This window comes from Equus quagga, chromosome 12, assembly GCF_021613505.1.
Source record: "Equus quagga isolate Etosha38 chromosome 12, UCLA_HA_Equagga_1.0, whole genome shotgun sequence".
In the NCBI taxonomy this organism is placed as follows: Eukaryota; Metazoa; Chordata; class Mammalia; order Perissodactyla; family Equidae; genus Equus; species Equus quagga.
Window position 1 is genome coordinate 63,572,208 of NC_060278.1, and position 20,201 is coordinate 63,592,408.

The 20,201-nt window shown below is 47.9% G+C and overlaps 1 protein-coding gene across 7 annotated transcripts in view; it reads right to left on the reverse strand.

Moving 5' to 3' along the window:
* SYNDIG1 (synapse differentiation inducing 1) overlaps positions 1-20,201 on the reverse strand; it is a 186,651-nt gene that overhangs the window by 66,817 nt on the left and 99,633 nt on the right. For all 7 annotated transcript variants that reach the window (XM_046679677.1, XM_046679675.1, XM_046679680.1 and 4 more), the window contains exon 3: positions 7,258-7,395. In XM_046679677.1, coding sequence (XP_046535633.1) covers positions 7,258-7,395 — 138 coding nt within the window. The remainder of the gene's footprint in view (positions 1-7,257; positions 7,396-20,201) is intronic.

Sequence of the window (20,201 nt, forward strand, 5' to 3'; positions counted from 1 at the left end):
TTCCATGATTTAATATTATCCAGTCCTAATGGAGTCAGGTGGGCGAAGGATAGACCCAGCCCTGGGAGCTGTAATCAGGGCTGTTATTTCGCTGAGAAAACAGTAGGAAAGGACTCGACAACATACTTCTTCCCTGTATGGGGATTCATAAGGTCTAAACCAAGATCCATGGTTTCTTCTTCCCATTTATCCGGGTGCAATCAGTCACCAAGCACATTATACTGAGCCCCAACCCAGAGGTGGACATTGATGCTGGGTAGGAGGACAAGACCCAGGCTCTGCCCCTGAAAGTGTGACATGGGATCGGCTGTTTGACTTCTCTGGGCCTATTTCTTCGCCTGAAAATGTGGACAGGAGCACCCTCCTCAGAGGCTGCAGGATATGAGTGAGGGGAAGTGCGTGGGAACCCAGCACAGTGCCGAGCACAGTGCACGCGCAGTGCAGGGAGCTTACCACTGGCCCGCACTGCCCTCACATGCTCCTTCCCTTCTCATGGCACTCAGATGCCATGGCCCGTCGTCACAGTCTTCACTGCTCCTTTCTCTCTGTCCCCGAGTTCCCGCATCTCTTGCTTTGTGGTCTTCTCCAGGCAGGTCGGCAGTCCTGGTGCATGCCTGCTCCGCCTATGCCACAGCTGCACGTGCACTGAAGAATGGGGCCGGAGGAGCCCTGGAGCCCTGCAGACCTCACGCTGCCAAGGCACACTCACCTCCACCAGGTGCCACAATCCTGCTCCCTGGGCCCTGGCACTACCTGGTTGCTCCTTCCTCCTCCTCAAACTTCAACACCTGCGCTCTCAGCCAAGCTTCCTGTGCAGCTCAGGAATCGGGACTCTCAGGTGGGGGCTCTCCAGCGCCCACCCACCTCCCGCTGCTCCTCATGAGCTCCTAAGGAGGGTCGCCCCTTTGGCTCCTTGCTTTGCCCACCGCTTAAAAAAAAAAAAAAAAGCTTGACATCACCTCTCCTATTAGTTACCACCCATTTCTCTTTCTGTTTCCAATAAAATTCTTCCAAAAAAAAAAAAAAAATAACTCGCTGCACCATATCCAATTTCCCTCTTCCCATAATCTTTTTTTCAACTTTTTAAGTGAAGTATAACATACTTACAGAAAGTGCACAAATCATAAGTGTGACACTCAGCAGTGACTAAGTGGTCACTCATTGAGATGTACATTTATGGCTATGCTGGCAAGTGTACAGCCAGCACCCAGATCAAGACACAGCATCTTCGCAGCACTGCCAGGCCCTCTTGTGCCCCCTGCATGGTGCGCGCTGCTCCAGTTCCTGCAGCACAGCTGGGTGTGTCACCGAGATCCCTCACTCCTGTTCTCTCTCAAGCCCACACCCATGGGCTGTCACTTCCAGCACCCTCAGAACTCCTCTTGTCAAGGCCGCCACCAGCTTCCTCATTGCTGAAAGGTTAACGCCCAGATTTCATCTTACGCTCTTGTCCTCAGCCCAGACCTCTCCCTGGAGCCCAGACTTGCACACCCAGCTGTCTGCTTGGTGCCTCCACTTGGGTACCACTAGGCAGTGCGAACATGCCAGAGCCAATGCCCGGCTCCACCTGCTCCTTTGCCACGTGGTACCTCCCCAGCCAGTGGAAACTCCATCTTCCAGTGGGTCCTTCCTGACTCTTCTCCTCTCATATCAGCAGTTGAAATCTGTTGGCCATTCTTCCCCAAGCCATCCCCATCCCCCTACTTCTCACTAACTTCCCAACTGTGACTGCGGTCCGGACCCCCACTGCCGCCCTGGATTCCACCAGCCTCCGGCATGGTGGTCCTGCTTCTACCCCTGTCCTCCGCACACCCTCCTGATCAGGGGTAGACTCATGGTGTCTCTTCTCTGCTCAAACACTCCCACGGCTTCTCACCCCAAAGAAAAAGCCCAAGCCATTGTCACAGCCTAAGAGGGCCTGTGGGGTCTGCCACACCTGCCTGTCTTGTTACCTCTCTCCCTCATTTCCTACTTCCACACCCAAAGGGCTCCTGCTTCAGCCATACTGGCCTCCACACTGTTCCTCATACACACCAGTCAGCCTCCCACCTCAGGGCCTTTGCGCTGGCTGTCCCGTTACCTGAAAAGCTCCTTCTCAAGAGATTCTCCCAGGTTGGCCTGTAGTTTCACGACATGAAATGGTATCCTCTTGGCAAGCCCTACCATGTCCACCCTATTTAAAATGGTATGCCCCATACCTATTTCTAGCTTTATTTTTCTCTTGTAATTTATCATTATTGGGCATGTATACGTTTACTTCTGTTTGTTTCTGGCCTCTCATCATTAGGTCACTAGGATGAAAGCTCTGTGAAGGTGGGGTCCTGTCTGCTTTGTTCACTGCTGTACCCCTGCCCCCAGAGCAGGTCCTGACACAGTGCAGGAGCTCAGGAAACCCTGCATGAATGAACAGAATTCAAGGACACTGCTATTGGCTTGGCTGGATCTTCCTTCTTTTACGTTTTAGTACCATAAAAAGATTCCCTTTTCTTTCCCCTAATTCGTCCAATTCCTTTATGCTAGTGCTATTCATGAAATTCATAATCTGATCCTTAATACCCTTTCCTCATTTAATTATTGCTATAATGTTGCAGTTAGTAAAGGAAAGAAACATTTATGAAATGAAACGAAATGAAATTGAGACACAATAAATGCGCAGGGCAGAAGGTGCCTGCAGCAGACACAGCCCCTTCGCCTCGGCCTGCCCTGCAGCCCTGCCTGGAGGGGTTTCTCTTCCTCGGCGGGAGGCACAGTAGATTGAGAAGCAAGTACTGTGATTCTATTTTTGTTTGTAAACAGATAAAAGTCAAAGTTACATTGCGGAAAATTTGATTTTAAGGGTTAAAAATATCAATACTTGCCTCATGTACCTATACTTGCTACCTCTCTGATTTCTGCAAGTTTTTTAATCCCTTGTAACTTCAGTTTTTTTCATCCATAAAATAGGAGTAAGAATTGTCCACCTTTCAGACACATTGCAAAAATTAAGCGAGATAAAGTGTGTGTATTAACTAGCTCACAGCAGTCGCCCAGTAAATTATGGATTCATTTCTATCCTCAACATCATTAGAAACCTCAGTTCCTAGATGGATGCATCACACAACACTTTCCTCTCTATAAACTGGTTTACAAAACATGCTTGCATTGGGAGCTGGCTCAAACGATTAATGCTGTTGGAGGAAAATGTAGCTGTGGACAAAAGCTACTCTCACCCTCCCCCTGCCTCCACGTTGAATCCCTCATCAGGGTTCAAGCCCAAGCAGGTGCCTCCCCCGGAGATGGCTCTGAGCCAGGTAGTCCTGGTAGTCCCAGCCCACTGACAGCCCGCTCTGGCCTCGGGGCAACCATCTGAGTTCACGGAACCCTGACTTCATGGCCCACAAAGTGATGTGACGGCAGTGCCACGTCACAGACTTCCTACGAGATCATGTATGGGCAACCGCACTACTCAAACTTGAGCGACGTCAGACGCAGTGGGAGGGCTTGTTCAAATGCAGGTGCCCAGGCCCTACTCCCAAAGGCTCCAACTGGGCAGGTCTGGATGGGGCCGGACAACGTGCATTTCTAACAGTATCGGGGATCGACACTGCTGGTCAGGACCATGCTCTGAAAAGCCAGGTGCTCAGTATGGAACACAGGACCTGGCCCCTGATAGATGCTCACATGTTACTACCTCACCGGTACTGTTATCACTACTCTTACTACTACTTAATTCACACCTTTTTTGAATTATAAAACCTGTTGGAGAAAAGATTCTGTCTCCTTCCAGGCTTTCCTTCCCCGGGGACCGCACCTGTGTGCTGACAATGCCATTCCCAGCAGATCGCGCTGGGCACCTGCCGCTTTCCAGGACCCTCATGGGGACTCTCCCTCTTTCTTCATCCCCCTAAGCCTCATCAGCTATGGGCCATGGTTGATTTCATGGTCTCATGGATCAGGAAACCTAGGCATCTGAAATTGCCTGCTGGCCTGGACCCAGCCAGAAGAGGACAGGACAAAAAATACCCTGGGTTTTGTAAGTCCAGGGGTCCTATGACGCTCACCGCTGCCCGAGGTAATCCCACCACAGAGACTTGTTTGGTTTTGTCCTCCCAGAATGCCCTCACATGTTCCCCTGACTTCACTGAGCGGGTGTTTTGATAATGTGCAGACATCGTCTAATTGGCAGTGACTACACTGAGACATGATCGGTGGTAAAGGAAGAAACCCCAAAGTCATACTCGGATGTCAAAGATTTCCTTGTGAGCAGCATCTGGGACTTTGGGGACTGTGGCTTAATTACTATGCTGTTTGCTGACTCCGAGGTCACCGGCCCAGCCCCCAGCACTCAGGGCAGCAGGAGGGATGGGCGGCCACCTGACAACAGCCCTGCAGAGATGGGCTCCGGACTCCCCTCTCTCCAGTGCCCGGGGTAGAGCTCCCGGTGGCCGCGCCCAGGAAAGCAGTGATTCAGTTTAGTGTAACGATTCTCAGAGCATCTGTTCTGGGGCGTGCTGCGCACCCTCCCCTCAGCAGCTGCCTGCCCCCCTCAGTTCCTGCTACAGGTTTAGCGTCTGATGTCGGGTGAAGAGGCACAAACAGAAGCAGCCTCATGGCTGGGCTGAGGCCTGTGTGCCAAGGGCTGTATCTCCCGGGTGTGCAGCAAAGCCCAGAAGGGCCACAGCTGTGGACTGTGAAGGAGGGAGCTGGGTGGCCGTGGTCTCAGTCTGGGTGTTCCCAGGGAGAAGGATTTGGAGGCAAGCTCCGTGAAGGACACTCACCTCCGGAGATTTCTTTATGAAAATGTGCATCTCTTCCCTGCTGGGGCTTCACTGAAGGGGACTCCATGCTCACAGCACCACGAAAAGAGGAGCTGAGAGCCCCAGAGTGAAGGCAACCCCTACACTCCTCAAGATGTTTGCTCTTTACCTCCAGGAAAGGCGACCGGGGGTCCCCGAAGGGCAGCTCACACAGGCTGGTGAACAGACCGTCAGGGTCCTCTCCACCACGGGGGCCAAGGCCAAGTGGCTCTCAAGGTGTGGAGAACAGAATTACTTTCTGAGAAAGGGCATCTAAACGCCAGTCTCTGCTTTGTGGGCTTGCTTTTTATTATAATTAAAATTTTATTATAAATACAATGAATTATGTTAATTAGTATAATTACAATCTTTCAGACAAAGATGCCGTGCACAGCTTGCTCTGCTCCAGATGGGAAGCCTCGGCTAGGGTGTGTGGAGCAGCCAAGCAAGGGGCAGCCTCTCCTTCCTGGCCATGTGGGCAGCCTTTCCACATACCCCTCCTTGTTGATCCAGAGCGTGCTCTGCCCGGCACCCTGCCTGCATGGCATATTGATGTCCACCTGCATCTCTTTGAACAGTTAACACCTGTACCAGAGGATCTAATATAGAAATATCACTCATTCTCAAATTTGGCAATCAAAATCCAGCTCTGACATTGATGGGACTCCCTGCGGGAGGAAAGGCTGCTCTTAGCAGGCTGGGCCAGGAGGTGGGAATGCTGCCTGCCTTCACCCCTCAGGCGCTGTGGCAGGCCAGGGATGCCACGGAGTGGGTGAGGTCGCTCGGTCAGCTCCTGGGAAAAGCCTGAATTGCCCATGATATGCAAGAAGCTGGTTCCCATCGCTCCATCCACTTGACCGCCCTCCTGGTGAAGCCACCTGGCCCGTCTGCAGCGCACTAGCCCGGGCTCAGGGTGCAGCTGCCACAGGAACGGGCAGATGCTCGGCCTCTGGGGTCCTCCTCAGAGCATTCTCTATACCCAGAGGGTGTCTGTCCAGTCCCGCTGTGTGTCCCAATTCTCAGTGAGCAACGCCCATGCCCTCCCCTTGGGGTCTGGGAACACACTGCCCTTGCCTCAGCCCCTAGCTGCCCAGGCCCCTGCCAGGCCCAGGTCTCTTGTCCGCCAGCCGGTGCTGGTGCCCTCGGAGAAGGGGGTGTTTGGCATTTGTGGGACAAACTCACAAAAGAGAAGCTCAGACAGATCCTCCAGGCCAAAGGTGGACATGGAAAGGTGCTCAGCCTGACCCAGCAGTGCAGGACTTTCCCCACTCCCTCCCCATCCACTATCCTCCAGCATGGGACCCCAGAGCAGTGCTGAGCAGGGGCCCACCTTGATGCTGCCTGGAAGGGCCTCGGGTGACCCTCAGGTGTTCCTGCTGAGAAGCACCTGCCCCCAGGAGCACCACCGCCAGTGGGTCCACCGCTATCCCCGGCTCCTCCCTGGTGCCAGGAAAGGGGAAGCAGGGGAAAAAGAAAAGTGCATAAAGGGACTGTACTCTCCTCTCACAGTCAGATGAGAAGGAATCAATGCAGAAACCAGCAAGAAGCAGTGAGAGGCCTCTTCTGGGCTCGGCTGGGGATCGGTTTTCAAGCCAAGAGAAATCTATGTTTTACACACAAGACTGCCAGAGCCAGCTGTTTGCAGCCTCAGTCCCAGAACCCTAGAAGCTGGAGAGGAAAACCCCTGAGCACTGAGGGCTGGTCACTGTGCCCTGAGGTCACCCATAAGCCCAGGGCCCCAGGCTCACCCTGGGTGGGATGATGGTGGGGGGCTGAAACCTCATCTGTAATTGGCAAGTATAAATGTCTTCCTTTGATTAATAAATATGCAAATATAGATTATTTCTGAATGAATACTCTTCATTTGCTAGAAAAAATCTTTCAAAACTTGGGTTCCACAAAGGAACGAGGAGGATGCTTTGCAGGGAAACAGAGCTGGGAAGCGATGCCTTTAGAAGCCTCCCACTGGCCGAGGAGGCCACCATACCCGCCAGGTTGCACCATTTCCTCTAGCAGGACATTAATTTGGGATGAGGACACACAGGCTGCTGTGGAACTGGAATCTATTTTATACGAATGAGCCTCTCACAGAGAAAACAACCGCCCTTGCCTCCTTTCACAGTATAAGTGTGATGTCAGTGTCCTCGCCCCGGGCACAGTGCCCCAGCACCACGTCAGTCCTGCTAGTGCCATCCAAGCGTCTCCTTGGAGCCAGGCTTCCCTGTATTTGCTTTCTACCAAGGGCACCAGCTTCCTTCATGCAACCCCCTTCCTGAAGGTTGCCTGCCTTGCCCTGGGAGCCATGGGGCAATCCCGCCTCTGTGAGGAGAGAGCAGCCACGAGGCTGAGCGAGGCGCCTGGCCTCCCTGGGGCCTGCTCCCCAACCAGAACCTCTGGCGCACGAGCTGAACAGGCTTCGCGGGCTCTCCTCCTCTCAGCCTGGGTGTGCTATGGGTGTGTGACCTACCGAGAGAGGCCTTACCTCGTGGGACAAGTAGAAGGCCGCGATGCCCAGAGGCCAGAAGCAGCAGAGCATGGAAAAGACGCTGAGGCCCAGGTGGTCCCGTGGGGGCATCATAAGGAAGTTGTCTTCACTCTCCGTGTCACTCGAATAGTCACTCTGCAAGAGAGAAACGGGCAGGGACGGGACAAGAGAAGACAGGATTAATAGAGGACTCCCTTGATGATGCCCCCAGACATGGGTGTCGTCCTGGCACAGAGCAAGCCCTCCCAGAAGGTCGCTGTTGTTGTTGCCCGCAAGTCAGCTTCTCCCCAAAAAGACAGCCCCAGCCTAGGGAACTCTCAACGAGAACAGACAGAGAAAAATCCCCACTACAGGGCTCCTGGGCCGTTCCACAGAAGGCGAAACCCTACAGAAGCCAGTTATTCCACAGATCTCTGGGACCGAGTGACAGACGAAGGGGGTGAGGGTGTATCTTTTCGAGGCCGGAACTGGGCACTCTCAGAAGGCACTCGTCTGGTACATGGACGCCACTCTTTTGTTTAAGATTGGCACCTGCGCTAACATCTGTTGCCAATCTTCCTCTATTTTGCTTGAGGAAAATCAGCCCTGAGCATCTGTGCTCCGCTTTATATGTGGGTCACCACCACAGCATGGCTGACAGGTGGTGTAGGTCCATGCCCAGGATCCAAACCCACAAACCCAGGCTGCTGAAGCAGAGTGCATGAACTTAACCACCATGCTGTGGGGCCTGCCCCCCAGTAATGGATTTTTAAAAAACAGCTTGGACCATTCCAACACTGACGAAGCAATGGGAAGCCCTGACCAAACCCCTCGCAGATGCCCACCAGGATGCTCAGGGCTTCGGTCCCCCAGCACTTCGACCTTCACGCACTTTTCTCCTCATTGGTTCCTCCAATGCTGGGCCCCCACTGCGAATCTTCTCTCCTCATCAGCACATGGCACACTCATGCTGACTCATCCAAAGCCAGGGCCACTCTATCTAGGTGCTTATTTTATACAAGACCAAGTCATACTTTACTCCAGATTATGTTTCTTAAAAAGGAAACTAAGTATTTCTTCCTGGAAAATGGTCATCAGCTTCCTACCTCCCCCCGCCAGCCACGGAGGGTGTCAAGCACGTGGCCTCCTGATGCAGGCTAGAGACATTCGGGAACACCGCTGTGCACGGGTGCCACCTCCTCATGCCTCAGAGGGAGGCAGCGACCTGAGCACCAGACAAACGCTCAGGTGGGACACCCAAGTGAGAGGATCAGCTGCCTGGATGCCTTCGCCGCCAGGAACCCCTGCAGCACCTCGCATGCCCCCCAACATTCCTACCCACAGACAGATACCGAAGAAGCCCATGGGTGACAACAACGTCTCTTCTTACTTTGGTTAATTAAACACACATAAAACTGGCCAAACTGGCTGTCGGAGCCTCCAGTCAGTGCGCAGACAGCTGGGGTGCTGCAGCGACACAGCGATGGAGGCCTCCTGTCTGGACACTGTTCTCGTCCAGGCAACTGAGAGCAGACACGCGCTTTCTGAAGGGGCCCCTCCAGTCAAAGGAGGGCCCTTTTCCGAGGGCCCAGGAGGGGAGTGTGAGCCACGCTGTCCCCACGCACCTGTCCACTGCACACACACATCCCTGCAGGCCAGGGGCTCTGAGGTGCCACCTCTCAGAGAGGGCAGCTCCTTCCTGCCAGGTGGGTGCCATCTGTTCTCTGCCCAGGTGAGTCCTGGCCACTGGGGCAGCATCTCCCCCATGAGTCTGGGCCGGCACAGCATCCCCTCCATAGAGCTGTGCCTGTGAAATTTGTATTCTTTTTCCTCTGCAGCAGCACCTCCCATATAGTCTCTCAAACAATAAAGGGAAATAAAAGTTACCGTCCTCGTGTCTGTCAGAGAAGGGAAGTAAGCAGCCCTGGGGATGCACGACTCGTGGGTGAGACTGGTGGACTGAGGGCTGCCCAGGTGGACAGACGCAGTGAAATCTTTGATCTGAACGAAGGATGTGCAATGTTGCCGTTTGGAGCCCAAATGCCTTGCCGGCTGTGCCCCTCCACAGACAGGCAGCCCTGTCCACTCCACGGTCTCCAGACCCTCAATCCAGAAACAAGCAACTGGTGGTGCCAGGGCTAGCTGGAACAGTCAGGCTGCACTTGAAAGGCCGTCTGCGCCAGGTGCCAGCAAGATCTGGGAAGGACGGGACTTCAGTGACAACCCGAGGGCAGGCCGTGAGCAGAGAGCCCTGAGAGAAGGGAGGACCAGGACTGAAAGGACATCCACTTCTAGCCCTCAGCTCAGACCTGAGCCAATGAGCTTCACTGCCGATGGGTCCTGATGCTGCGGGTGGACGTTCTTGCACATGAGCACCAACTCTGTCTACGGATAGTTATTTTTTTTTGTTTCTTGGGTTTTAGTTTACCAAGAGTTTGATATACTTGAGCTGGTTGGATTCTCACAATGGCTCTGGAAATAGGTGTTGTTACTAATTTTATTGTTATTTCTATTTTACAAAGGACACAGCTGGGCTCTGACGGTTAAAATCTTGCTGAATCACAGTGCTGCCCTGTCAATGGCCGCTCACCCTGGAGCCCTGCACTAGACGCTGTGTTTGGACACCAGGGGTTTGGCTACAAACAAACCCCGTTTTGCCTCAGTTGCTTCTTGTCCAGAGATGAGGGGTCTCCTCTCCCCATCCCAGGGGTTCGGATGGCTTTGCTTCTTGACTGGTCTGTTTCGTGGTGGCCTCAGGGAGGCCAGAGGTAGTAGTGGTCAGCTGAGAGTTTTCCCAACCAAACAGCCAGTGCTGTGCCAGGTGCTGCCGCAGCCCACACAGACATGCTGGCAGCATCGACTTCCATCTTTGGGAACTGCTTAGAATTACACCATTGTCCCCATTAAACAAAGAATTAGATTTCAGGGCACTGCCCCAAAATCTTCACAGATTTTTATTTAGAAGCATAAGGGAACTTCACTGTAAATTGCAAAGCTGTGGCTACATGGCACCAAAATAATTAGTTAATTTTGATTAAAACAGATTTTAATAATTCAGACAAAGCACAGGGAAGACAAAACAGCCCAGCTCTTTTTATACAACTTCTTCCATCAGCGGGTGCTCTCTGGGTATACATGGCTCTGGGCACCGTGCCACCTACAGGAAGGGGAGGCAAGGAGGTCGGCCTGGGCGAGGCCACGTAGATCCCAATAACCAAGTGGAGAAAACACAGGACCACTAACACCCAGAAATGCATCCCTCCCAGCAGGTGTCTTCCAGAAATCCTCCCCGTGGGCTGTTGCATTGGAATGTCTGCAGCGCAGAGGGAAAGCATTCCAAAGCAGCTGACAGTCATGCAGAGGGCCTGAGTGCTCTTATGCTAAACCTTTTGTGGAAGCGAACGCTGCAAGAGGGCAGAGAGGCAGAGCTGTTGCATCCCTCCGCAGGGGTCCTGCTGGCCCACCTGCTCCCCGCAATCCACCCCTTCTCTGTCCAGGTTTCATTACCTCCACTTAGGTGGCTCTAAGTGGGGTTTCCTACCTTGGGGTATTTTCATAAAATAATCATGACTCCAGGCATAACGCAGGCTTGACATCCAGAGTCTTGCACGTCATGACGTCTCATGTCCACTCAGCACCCTGGGCAAGGGCTGTGACGGTGCTGTTTTAGGGGTGCAAGGCTGGGCTCAGCTGTGTCACCTGGTCTCATTCAAGGCCTCACACGTCCCCCCACTGGCTGTCCCTGGGCCTCACGCTGCCCTCCTTATTGCCCCAGCCTTCTCTCCTTGCTAATTCTAGAGAGTGTCTTGTGTGGGCCCACGGGAGACAGCAGAGGCCCAGAGACTCTGCTGACACAGGAGCAGCCCCTCAGCAGCTCAGGATCCAGGCTTTCCTCCAGAGGCTCATCTCTCAGGAGCACAGTCTGAGAGACACATGGACAAGCACGTAGGAGCGTTCCTTCTGGAGTATCCCTGAGACTGTTTAAAAGCAGCAAAATTACAAAAGAATTCCATGTACAATTCTATACTGTCATGGAAAATGATGGCAGGGATGTTTATTTATTGCCCTGGAAAGATGTTTATAATAACTGAGGTGAAAAACCAGGGTAGAAAATGGGATAAATCGTATTTCCTCCAGAATGTCAGGAATTAGATACTTCTGGATGTTGGGCATATTGGTGATGTTTTTCTTTCTTTTTGCATTTCTGGGTTTTTAGTTTTTTCCTCCAATAAGCAAAGTTTATTTGGCATGAAAATTATAAAGGTGCAGACGTGCTTTTGGGTGCGGGGGCTTCCACCGTCCCTCCGTCCTCACATAGAACCCGTGGAATATGGTTTCCCTGAGACTCTGCAGGGATGTGGACATCCAAGATGACACATGTCATCTACTGCCACATGAATAGGCACAAAGAATAAATACACGTCGTGTCTTCAAACAGAGAATTGGGCAAAGCTTTCTAAGGCTCGACATAAAATAACACTAAATGAATCAGGTGAAACTGATATGGGCTTAGCCAGCAATCAATGTATGTTGATAATTATATTATTTTTTCACTCTCATATGTTTTAGGTTTCACAGTGTGGCTATAATTGAGCTGTACACCGGACTTTGGATTTTGTGAAAAAATTAAGATTCCCATCTGGAGGCCACTTGCTCAGTAAAAGACTTGTAAGCAGGGGGAGCAGTGTGTGCAAAGGCCCTGGGTCAGGAGGGAGCACTGTACACACACAAGGCTGTGGAGAGTGAAAGAGAAAGCAGAGAGGTGCCCACAGAGAGACCGTGCAGTGTGCTGCCAATTGTCACTGCTTGAGAAAACCAGGGCTTACTCCACATCAACCAGGCCACCAGGAAATACACAGGGATAGAGTCTTTTATGACTAACCCAGGGGAGCTAGTGTCACAACTGAAAACCAGCCCTAGAATGTCAAGTTATCATTAACTGTTGATCCAGTTTCTAAATGTGTATCACTGCTCAAAATCTGCTTTATCTGCACCTGTGATTTTCTGCACGTATATTATTGCATAAGGTGATGATTGTCCCTTTTAGGTCTTCTTGCTTCCAGTTTATGTAACATTTGTGTGAGGAAATCAATGCATAATCCACCAAGCTCCTACTGTTTTCAGAGAGTTAAAAAAGTTTTAGCAACATGGATTTTGATTGGTTTGAGGGAATTCCTCAACGTTGTGGCCTGGTTGCTCTGCTCACTGCACACTAGTCCAAGTGGAAATGATGCTCAACTTCACTTAAATTTAGAGAAAGGAAAATGAAAACTACACTAAGATACCATTTCTCACCTATCAAGTTGCCAACAATTAAAAAGCACAACTAAGCACACTATTAGGCTGTGGGGAAACAGGTTGATAGGAATGCAAATTGGTGCAACTGTAGGAAGCAAATTTGTTCATTTATAACACAATCAAGTACAAGTTTACTTTTTGGTCCAGTAATCTCACTTCTAGGAATTTATCCTGAAGATTCACCTCTAAGAATATAAAAATATATGGGCACAAGGTTATTCATTAGAGCATATATGTAATTGCAAAATCACCTAAATGCTCACTCAAAGGAGAGTGGTTAGATTAACTGTGATACATCCACACAGTGGAATATAATGCAGTTTAAAAAAGAATAAAGGAGTGACGTCAGCATCATGGCAGAGTGAGCTCTTCCCTCAGACTCTCCCCACTAAGATACAATGAAAAGGACATTCATAAACCAACAGAGGATGTTTACACAACACAAAACATGTCTGACAGACCCACGCAGCCATATGTCTGAAGATGGAGGTGCTGGAGCCACCAGAGGATGTGGAAGGAGGTAGGGGGATCTCTTCTGCCTCCCACAATGGCAGCAACCCTGGGCTCCAGACTGCACAGCTCTGAAAGGAGAGGGGGGAGGGGCAGCCGTCTGCAGGAACGCCTTTGCTCTCCAAGTTCCCTCATAGCCCTGGGAAAGCCCTATACAGAGGTGACTAAGCTGTTGTGGGGGTGTCTTCAACAAGCCAGCACACCAGGAGAGTAGACAGCGAGGGCAGAGCAAGAACACCCCAGGGATCACGCAGGTGAAAGAAAGCCCCCTCCTCCTGCCCAGCACTCCAGCTTAGTGGGTCAGCCAGAGTGCCTGCACAGATAGTAAAGCATTGGCTGTGGGTGAGTGAGCTGTGAATCATGGTGGGCTCAAAATATATAGCTATTGACACCCACCAAGTGGCAGCAGGTGGAAGCTGTGAGTAGATACTATCACTATGTGGAGGCACAAATCAACACTGTCAAACAGTAAAAAAAATATGTTAAATCTCAGACCACAGGGAAAATAACAAGCACCCAGAAATCAATCCTGAAGGCACAGAAACTTATAATCTAAATGACAGAGAATTCAAAATAACTATCATAAAAAAATTCAATGAATTATAAGAAAATACAGATAGATAGTTCAATGAAATCAGGAACTTCTGCACAAAAGAGATTGAAACAATAAAGAAGAACCAATCAGAAAAGTTAGAGATGAAAAACACAATGGATGAGTTAAAGAAAAATCTGGACTGCCTGAATAATAGGGCTGATATTATGGAGGAGCAAATCAGGTCTGGAGGACAGAAATATAGAAATGTTTCAGATGGAGGAGGAGAGAGAACTAAGACTAAAAAGAAATGAAGAAATTCTCTGATAAATATCCAACTCAATTATGAAATACAACACAAGGATTACAGGCATTCCAGAAGAAGAAGAGAAGGAGAATGGAGCAGAAAGCTTGTTCAAAGAAATGATAGCTGAGAACTCCCCAAACCTGGGGAAGGGGCTGGAAATACAAGTAAAGAAAGCCAAAGGATCTTCTAACTATATCAATGTAAAAAGGCCTTCTCAAAAGCATATAGTAGTAAAACTGGCAAAAGTAATGACAAAGAGAAAACATCAAGGGCAGCAAGGCAGAAGAAAATAACCTACAAAGGAACCCCTATCAGGCTTTCAGTGGATTTCTCAGCAGAAATCTTACAGGCCAGGAGACAGTGGAATGGTACATTCAAAATTCTGAAAGACAAAAACTTTCAGCCAAGAATATTCAGCCAAGAAAATTCTCATTCAGATATGATGGAGAAATAAAAATTTCACAGATAAACAAAAGCTGAAGGAGTTCATCACCACAAGACCTCCCCCCCACCACCGCCGAAATGCTCAAGAAGGCCCTCATACCTGAAAAAAAAGAAGGAGGTTACAAAGCCTTGATCAAGGAGACAAATAGGTAGACAAAATCAAATTGTAGTCCTCTATCAGAACAGGTTAGCAAACAATTATAACATTAAAGATAAAGGGAAGGAAAACACCAAAAATAAATATAATCTTGTGATTTTAACCATAAACTCACAACACAAGATAGAATAGGTTGTGACAATAATAACGTAGAAGGGTAAGAGGAAAGGGATGGAATCGCCTTAGTCTAAGGAAATAAGAGGCTATCAGAAAATGGAATAGCTCATCTATGAGATTTTTAAATACAACCTCATGGTCACCACTAAGCAGATAATCAGAACAGAGACACAAATGATAAATAAAGAGAAAACTAAGAAAATCATCATCGAAAACTACCTAACTGAATTGGTAGTCCAAAATACATGGGACAAGAAACAAAGGAAATGCAGAAGAACTGGAAAACAAGCAACAAAATGGCAGCATTAAGCCCTCATATATCAATATTCACTCTAAATGTAAATGGGTTGAATTCTCCAATCAAAAGACACAGAGTGGCTGGATGGATTAAAAAATAAGATGCAACAATATGCTGCCTCCAGGAAACACGTCTCAGCTCCAAAGACAAACACAGGCTCAGAGTGAAGGGATGGAAGATGATACTACAAGCTAAAGGCAAATAAAAGAAAGCAGATGCTGCCAAACTTACGTCAGACAAAGTAGACTTCAAGATAAAACAGACAATGAGAGACAAAGAGGGGCAGTATATAATGATAAAAGGGACACTCCACCAAGAAGATATCACACTTCTGAATATCTTAAATAAATATAACACTTACAAATAGCACCCAACACAGGAGCACCAAAGTACCTAAAGCAACTATTAGCAAACTTAAAAGGAGATATTAACAACAATACAATAATAGTAGGGGACCTCAACACCCCACTTACATCAATGTATAGATCATCCAGACAGAAAGTCAACGAGGAAATAGTGGATTTAAATGAAAAACTACACCAGATGGACTTTATAGATATATATAGAACACTCTATCCAAAAACAGCAGAATACACATTCTTCTCAAGTGCCCATGGAACATTCTCAAGGATAGACCATATGTTGGGAAACAAGGCAAGCCTCAATAAATTTAAGAAGATTGAAATCATATCAAGAATCTTTTCTGACCATAATGCTATGAAATTAGAAATCAACTACAGGCAAAAAGCTGGGAAAGTGACAAATATGTGGAGACTAAACAACATGCTACTGAACAACCAATGGATCATTGGAGAAATTAAAGGAGAAACCAAAAAACATCTGGAGACAAATGAAAATGAAAGTACACTATACCATTCCATTTGGGATGCAGCAAAAGTGGTCCTAAGAGGGAAATTGACCAATAGGTACAAGAAAAGATGCTCAACATCACTAATCATCGGGGAAATACAAATCAAAACCACACTAATATACTGCCTTACACCTGTTAGAATGGGTATTATCAAGACAAAAAATAGCAAATGTTGGCGAGGATGTGGAGAAAATGGGACCCTCATACACTGCTGGTGGGAATGCAAACTGGTATAGCCACTATGGAAAACAGTGTGGGGATTTCTCAAAAAATTAAAAATAGAAATACCATATGATCCAGCTATCCCACTACTGGGTATCTACCCAAACAACATGAAATCAACAATTCAGAGAGACTTATGCACCCCTATGTTCATTGCAGCATTAGTCACAATAACCAAGACCTGGAAGCAACCCAAGTGCCCATCGACTGATGATTGGATAAAGATGATGTGCTGTATATATAGAATGGAATACTACTCAGCTATAAACAAACAAAAAAATCGTCCCTTTAGCAACAATATGGATGGACCTTGCAGGTATTATGTAAAGCGAAATAAGTCAGACAGGGAAAGACAAACACTGTATGATTTCACTCATACGTGGAAGATAAGCAAATACTTGGACAAAGAGAACAGATTAGTGGTTACCGGGGGAAGGGGACTGGGGGGTGGGCACAAGGGGTGAAGGCGCGCATTTATATGGTCACCGACAATAATGTGCAACTGAAATTTCACAATGTTATAAACTACTATGACCTCAGTTAAAAAAAAGAATTAAGGATATCAATGTGAACTAATTGGGTCGGAATTGAGAGCATCAGTTTTTTGAGCGTATTGAGGGTATCTACAGATAGATAAAAGTATACATGCTCTATGTATACACGCACATTGTTACATAGATATGTTTCTGCACATATATGATTATATATATTTCCCAGCACAGTCTGTTGAGTGGGCCTAGAAACAATGACACTCCCCCATCTCAGCAGCAATGAGCAGACCTAGCTCCCAGATGTTGGTTTCTAAATACCATTCTCCAACAAAAGGAGACAGGGCTCTTTGGAGAAATGGCTGATTTCAGGGCTAGGGCTGCCAACATACAAGAAACATCTGGAACAGATTGTTGTACTAGGAATGATAATAAGCAATGATTAAAGGACGATGAACTACATCAAAAGGGTTCAGAAGCCAACCCTTCATCCCGCCCCCCCCCCAAATCTGTAACGAAGGCAGCATCACAATAAATATACAATAAATACTGTAAAAATGGGATAGTAACCCACTGAATAAAATAAGAATCAATGGTCCAGCCTGAAATAAAGTAATAACTGGATAAAACAATAAACATAGGGGAAGGGAAAACTCTTCTTCACAGCTGAATGCCAACTAATAAAGATAGAAGGAGCAAAGGAGCTAGAAATTTGTCAAAGAATGCTAAAACCAGTAGGTGAGTGCCTAATGGAACACAGGATGCTCCCAGAGTCTAACTCTTAGTACCTCCCTGCAAGATACTTATTAACTGCAAAGAAACACCGTCACTTGGCCAGTGAGAAACTTGGCAGGCACGGTCTTCCACAAATGAACAGTTACCACCACCAGTAATGGGGCACACTGACACCATGGGCCTCCTGACACACCGCACCAGGAAGGGCACGGCATCACTTTGGGGTGCTCCTGCTAAAAATGCAGTCATCCGATTGACAGGAATCATCAGATAAAACTAAGTGGAGGGTTGCTAGTAAAAAACTGACTTGTACTCCACAAAAACATCAAGGTCATGAAAGACAAAGACAGAGAGAATGTTCCAGATTATAGAAGACTAAAGAGGCATGGGGAAAAAACGCAATATAGGATCCTGAATTGGACCGGGGACTCAATTTATTTTCACTTTTGCTATAAAGGAAAATATTGAAAGAAATGGAAAAGTTTGAATAAGCTCTTTAGATGACGGTATTGTAACAGTTTTAATTTCCTGACTTTTATAATTGAATTTGTTTTTAGAAAATACACAAGGTTCCTTTAGGAGTAAAGGAACATCATGTCTCTAACTTACGTGCAAATCAGAAAAACATATGTATGTTGATAGAATGATAAAGCAAGTATGATAAACTATTAAGGATGGGGCCAGCCCGGTGGCACAGTGGTCAAGTTTGCATGTTCTGCTTAGCGGTCTGGGGTTCGCTGGTTCAGATCCCGGGTACGGACATGGCACCACTCATCAAGCCATGCTGTGGCAGGTGTCCCACATATAAACTGGAGGAAGATGGGCACGGATGTTAGCTCAGGGCCAGTCTTTCTCAGCAAAAAGAGGAGGATTGGCAGCAGATGTTAGCTCAGGACTAATCTTCCTCAAAAAAAAAAAAAAAACTGAAGGAAACTGGATGACAGATATACAGAAATTCTTTGTACTGTTTTTGCAAATTTTTGTAACAAATTATTTCAAAAATAAAACATCAAAAAAATCTCTCACACGTGCCATTTTAGAAGGAAAAAAATTATACTTTATTGAATTTTTTTTTCCTTTGGGGATTAAGCATTCGCATATTTTTTCAATTGTGCTTTAATGGAAACACTGTGAGCATTAAGGGAAAAAAATATTGAATTCACTTTTTTCATGACACATGAATAATTCATTTTACGTTGCAATTTCGTATTTCACCAAGTTTGTCCTTTTCATGTTTCCACAGAGAAGCTACTTAGTGGCATTTTGGTATCACACACCTGCCCACAGGAGCACAGGACATCGAACACCCCAAAGAGATGTGCCTGAGCCAAACAAACCAAAAGTGGCTTCCAGAATAAAGCATGGGCACCATGCACAGTCAGAGGCACCTTCTCAAAGGACAGGGCCACCATGTGCCCACTGCCAGGGCCCCACATAGCAAAGAGCTCCTGGAGGAACCTGGCAAAGGACATTAGTGCCCAGAGTGACGCTACCCACAGGATGTCCACCCTCAGGGGCTCAGAGAAGAACAATGGGTAAAACTTCAGACTGACGAAGGTGAGGAGGGGCGGGCTGGAAGTCTGGCAGAATGTGAACCCTCCCAGGAACAAAGGCAAACTTGGGGGGACGTGATATCCATCCATCCACAACTATCCATCTATGCAACAAATAGTCTCTGAGTCCCTAGTATGTGCCAGGAATTATTCTGGAAGCTGAGTGAGGAGTGCAGGTAGCCACCACAGTGAGACCTTCCTTTAAGAGACCAGTGTCCATCTCTGTTCCCATATCCTGCCCAATCCTGTCCTCCACGCCAGGGTAGCAGAAACCTCTTTGGCTTGAGTGAGAGCCATGTCTATAAAGATATCCAGGGTGGGTAGAATGCCCATCTCCCACCTGACTTGTTCCAAGTCTCCTCTGTCCTCTCAAAGTTTCAGGCACTGGCCAAAGCCACCAGCTCCTCTGCAGTGAGACTCTTCCATCTCGACAAGCAAAGTCAACTGCCTGAAACGTGGGAGCTAGGAGAATCTTGTGTTCAGCTGATTCCACAAAGCACCTGCCCAGTCTCTCTTAGCCCCGCACTGCTGGCCCATGGACGACAGCCTCACACATCTGGAACCACCCATGGCCCAGGGGTGTCCCCTAGTTTATAAGACTTAGTGTATTTTCCAAACCAAAGGTTGCCTCTGTACAAAATACAATTACAGCAAGCCTTAGGTTACATATGGAGGTCCGGGCTGGGGTGGTCTAGGTAATTGAGTATCAGGCATTTTTAAAAATCACTAATTTCCCAATTTTCTTTACTGTTCTGAAACATTCTGCTGTATTGAAAGGAAAGCATGTATGTAAGTTGTATTTTTAGTTAGTTTGAAGACGATCGAGATAATCCTACAATTCATTAAAGAAGACCTTATCCAATATGCATATGTGTACAGATGTGCATATGTATAAACTATCACAGTGTGCGTAGCTGCTACAACGACCAGGATCCAGGAACGTTCCACCACCTCCAGAAACGCCCTCCCGCTTCTGCCTCTTTAGTCACTCACCTCCCCGACCTCAACCCCTGGCAAACATGGAGCTGCTGTCTGGTTTACACCAGTGTCTTTTCGAGGTTACAGGAATGGAATCAGATAGTTTGTGACCTTAGAAATGGCGTTTTCCACTCAGCACAAGACCCTCGAGCTTCCTGGTGTATCACCAGTTCATCACTTTTTATTCCTGAGTAATATGCAGTGATAAGGAAGTACCACCATGTGTCCATCCCTTCATCCACCGCAGGGCATTCGTTTCCGGGTTTTGGTTATTACAAATAAATGCTGTGACATACACATACAGGTTTCTGTGTGAACGTGAGCTGTCATTTCTTTAGCGTGTGCACCCAGGAGTGGGAATGTTGGGTCATATGGTGTTTGTTTAACTTTACAAGAAAATGACGAACTTCCAGAGTGGCTGTGCTGTTTTGCACAACCACTAGCAATGAAGG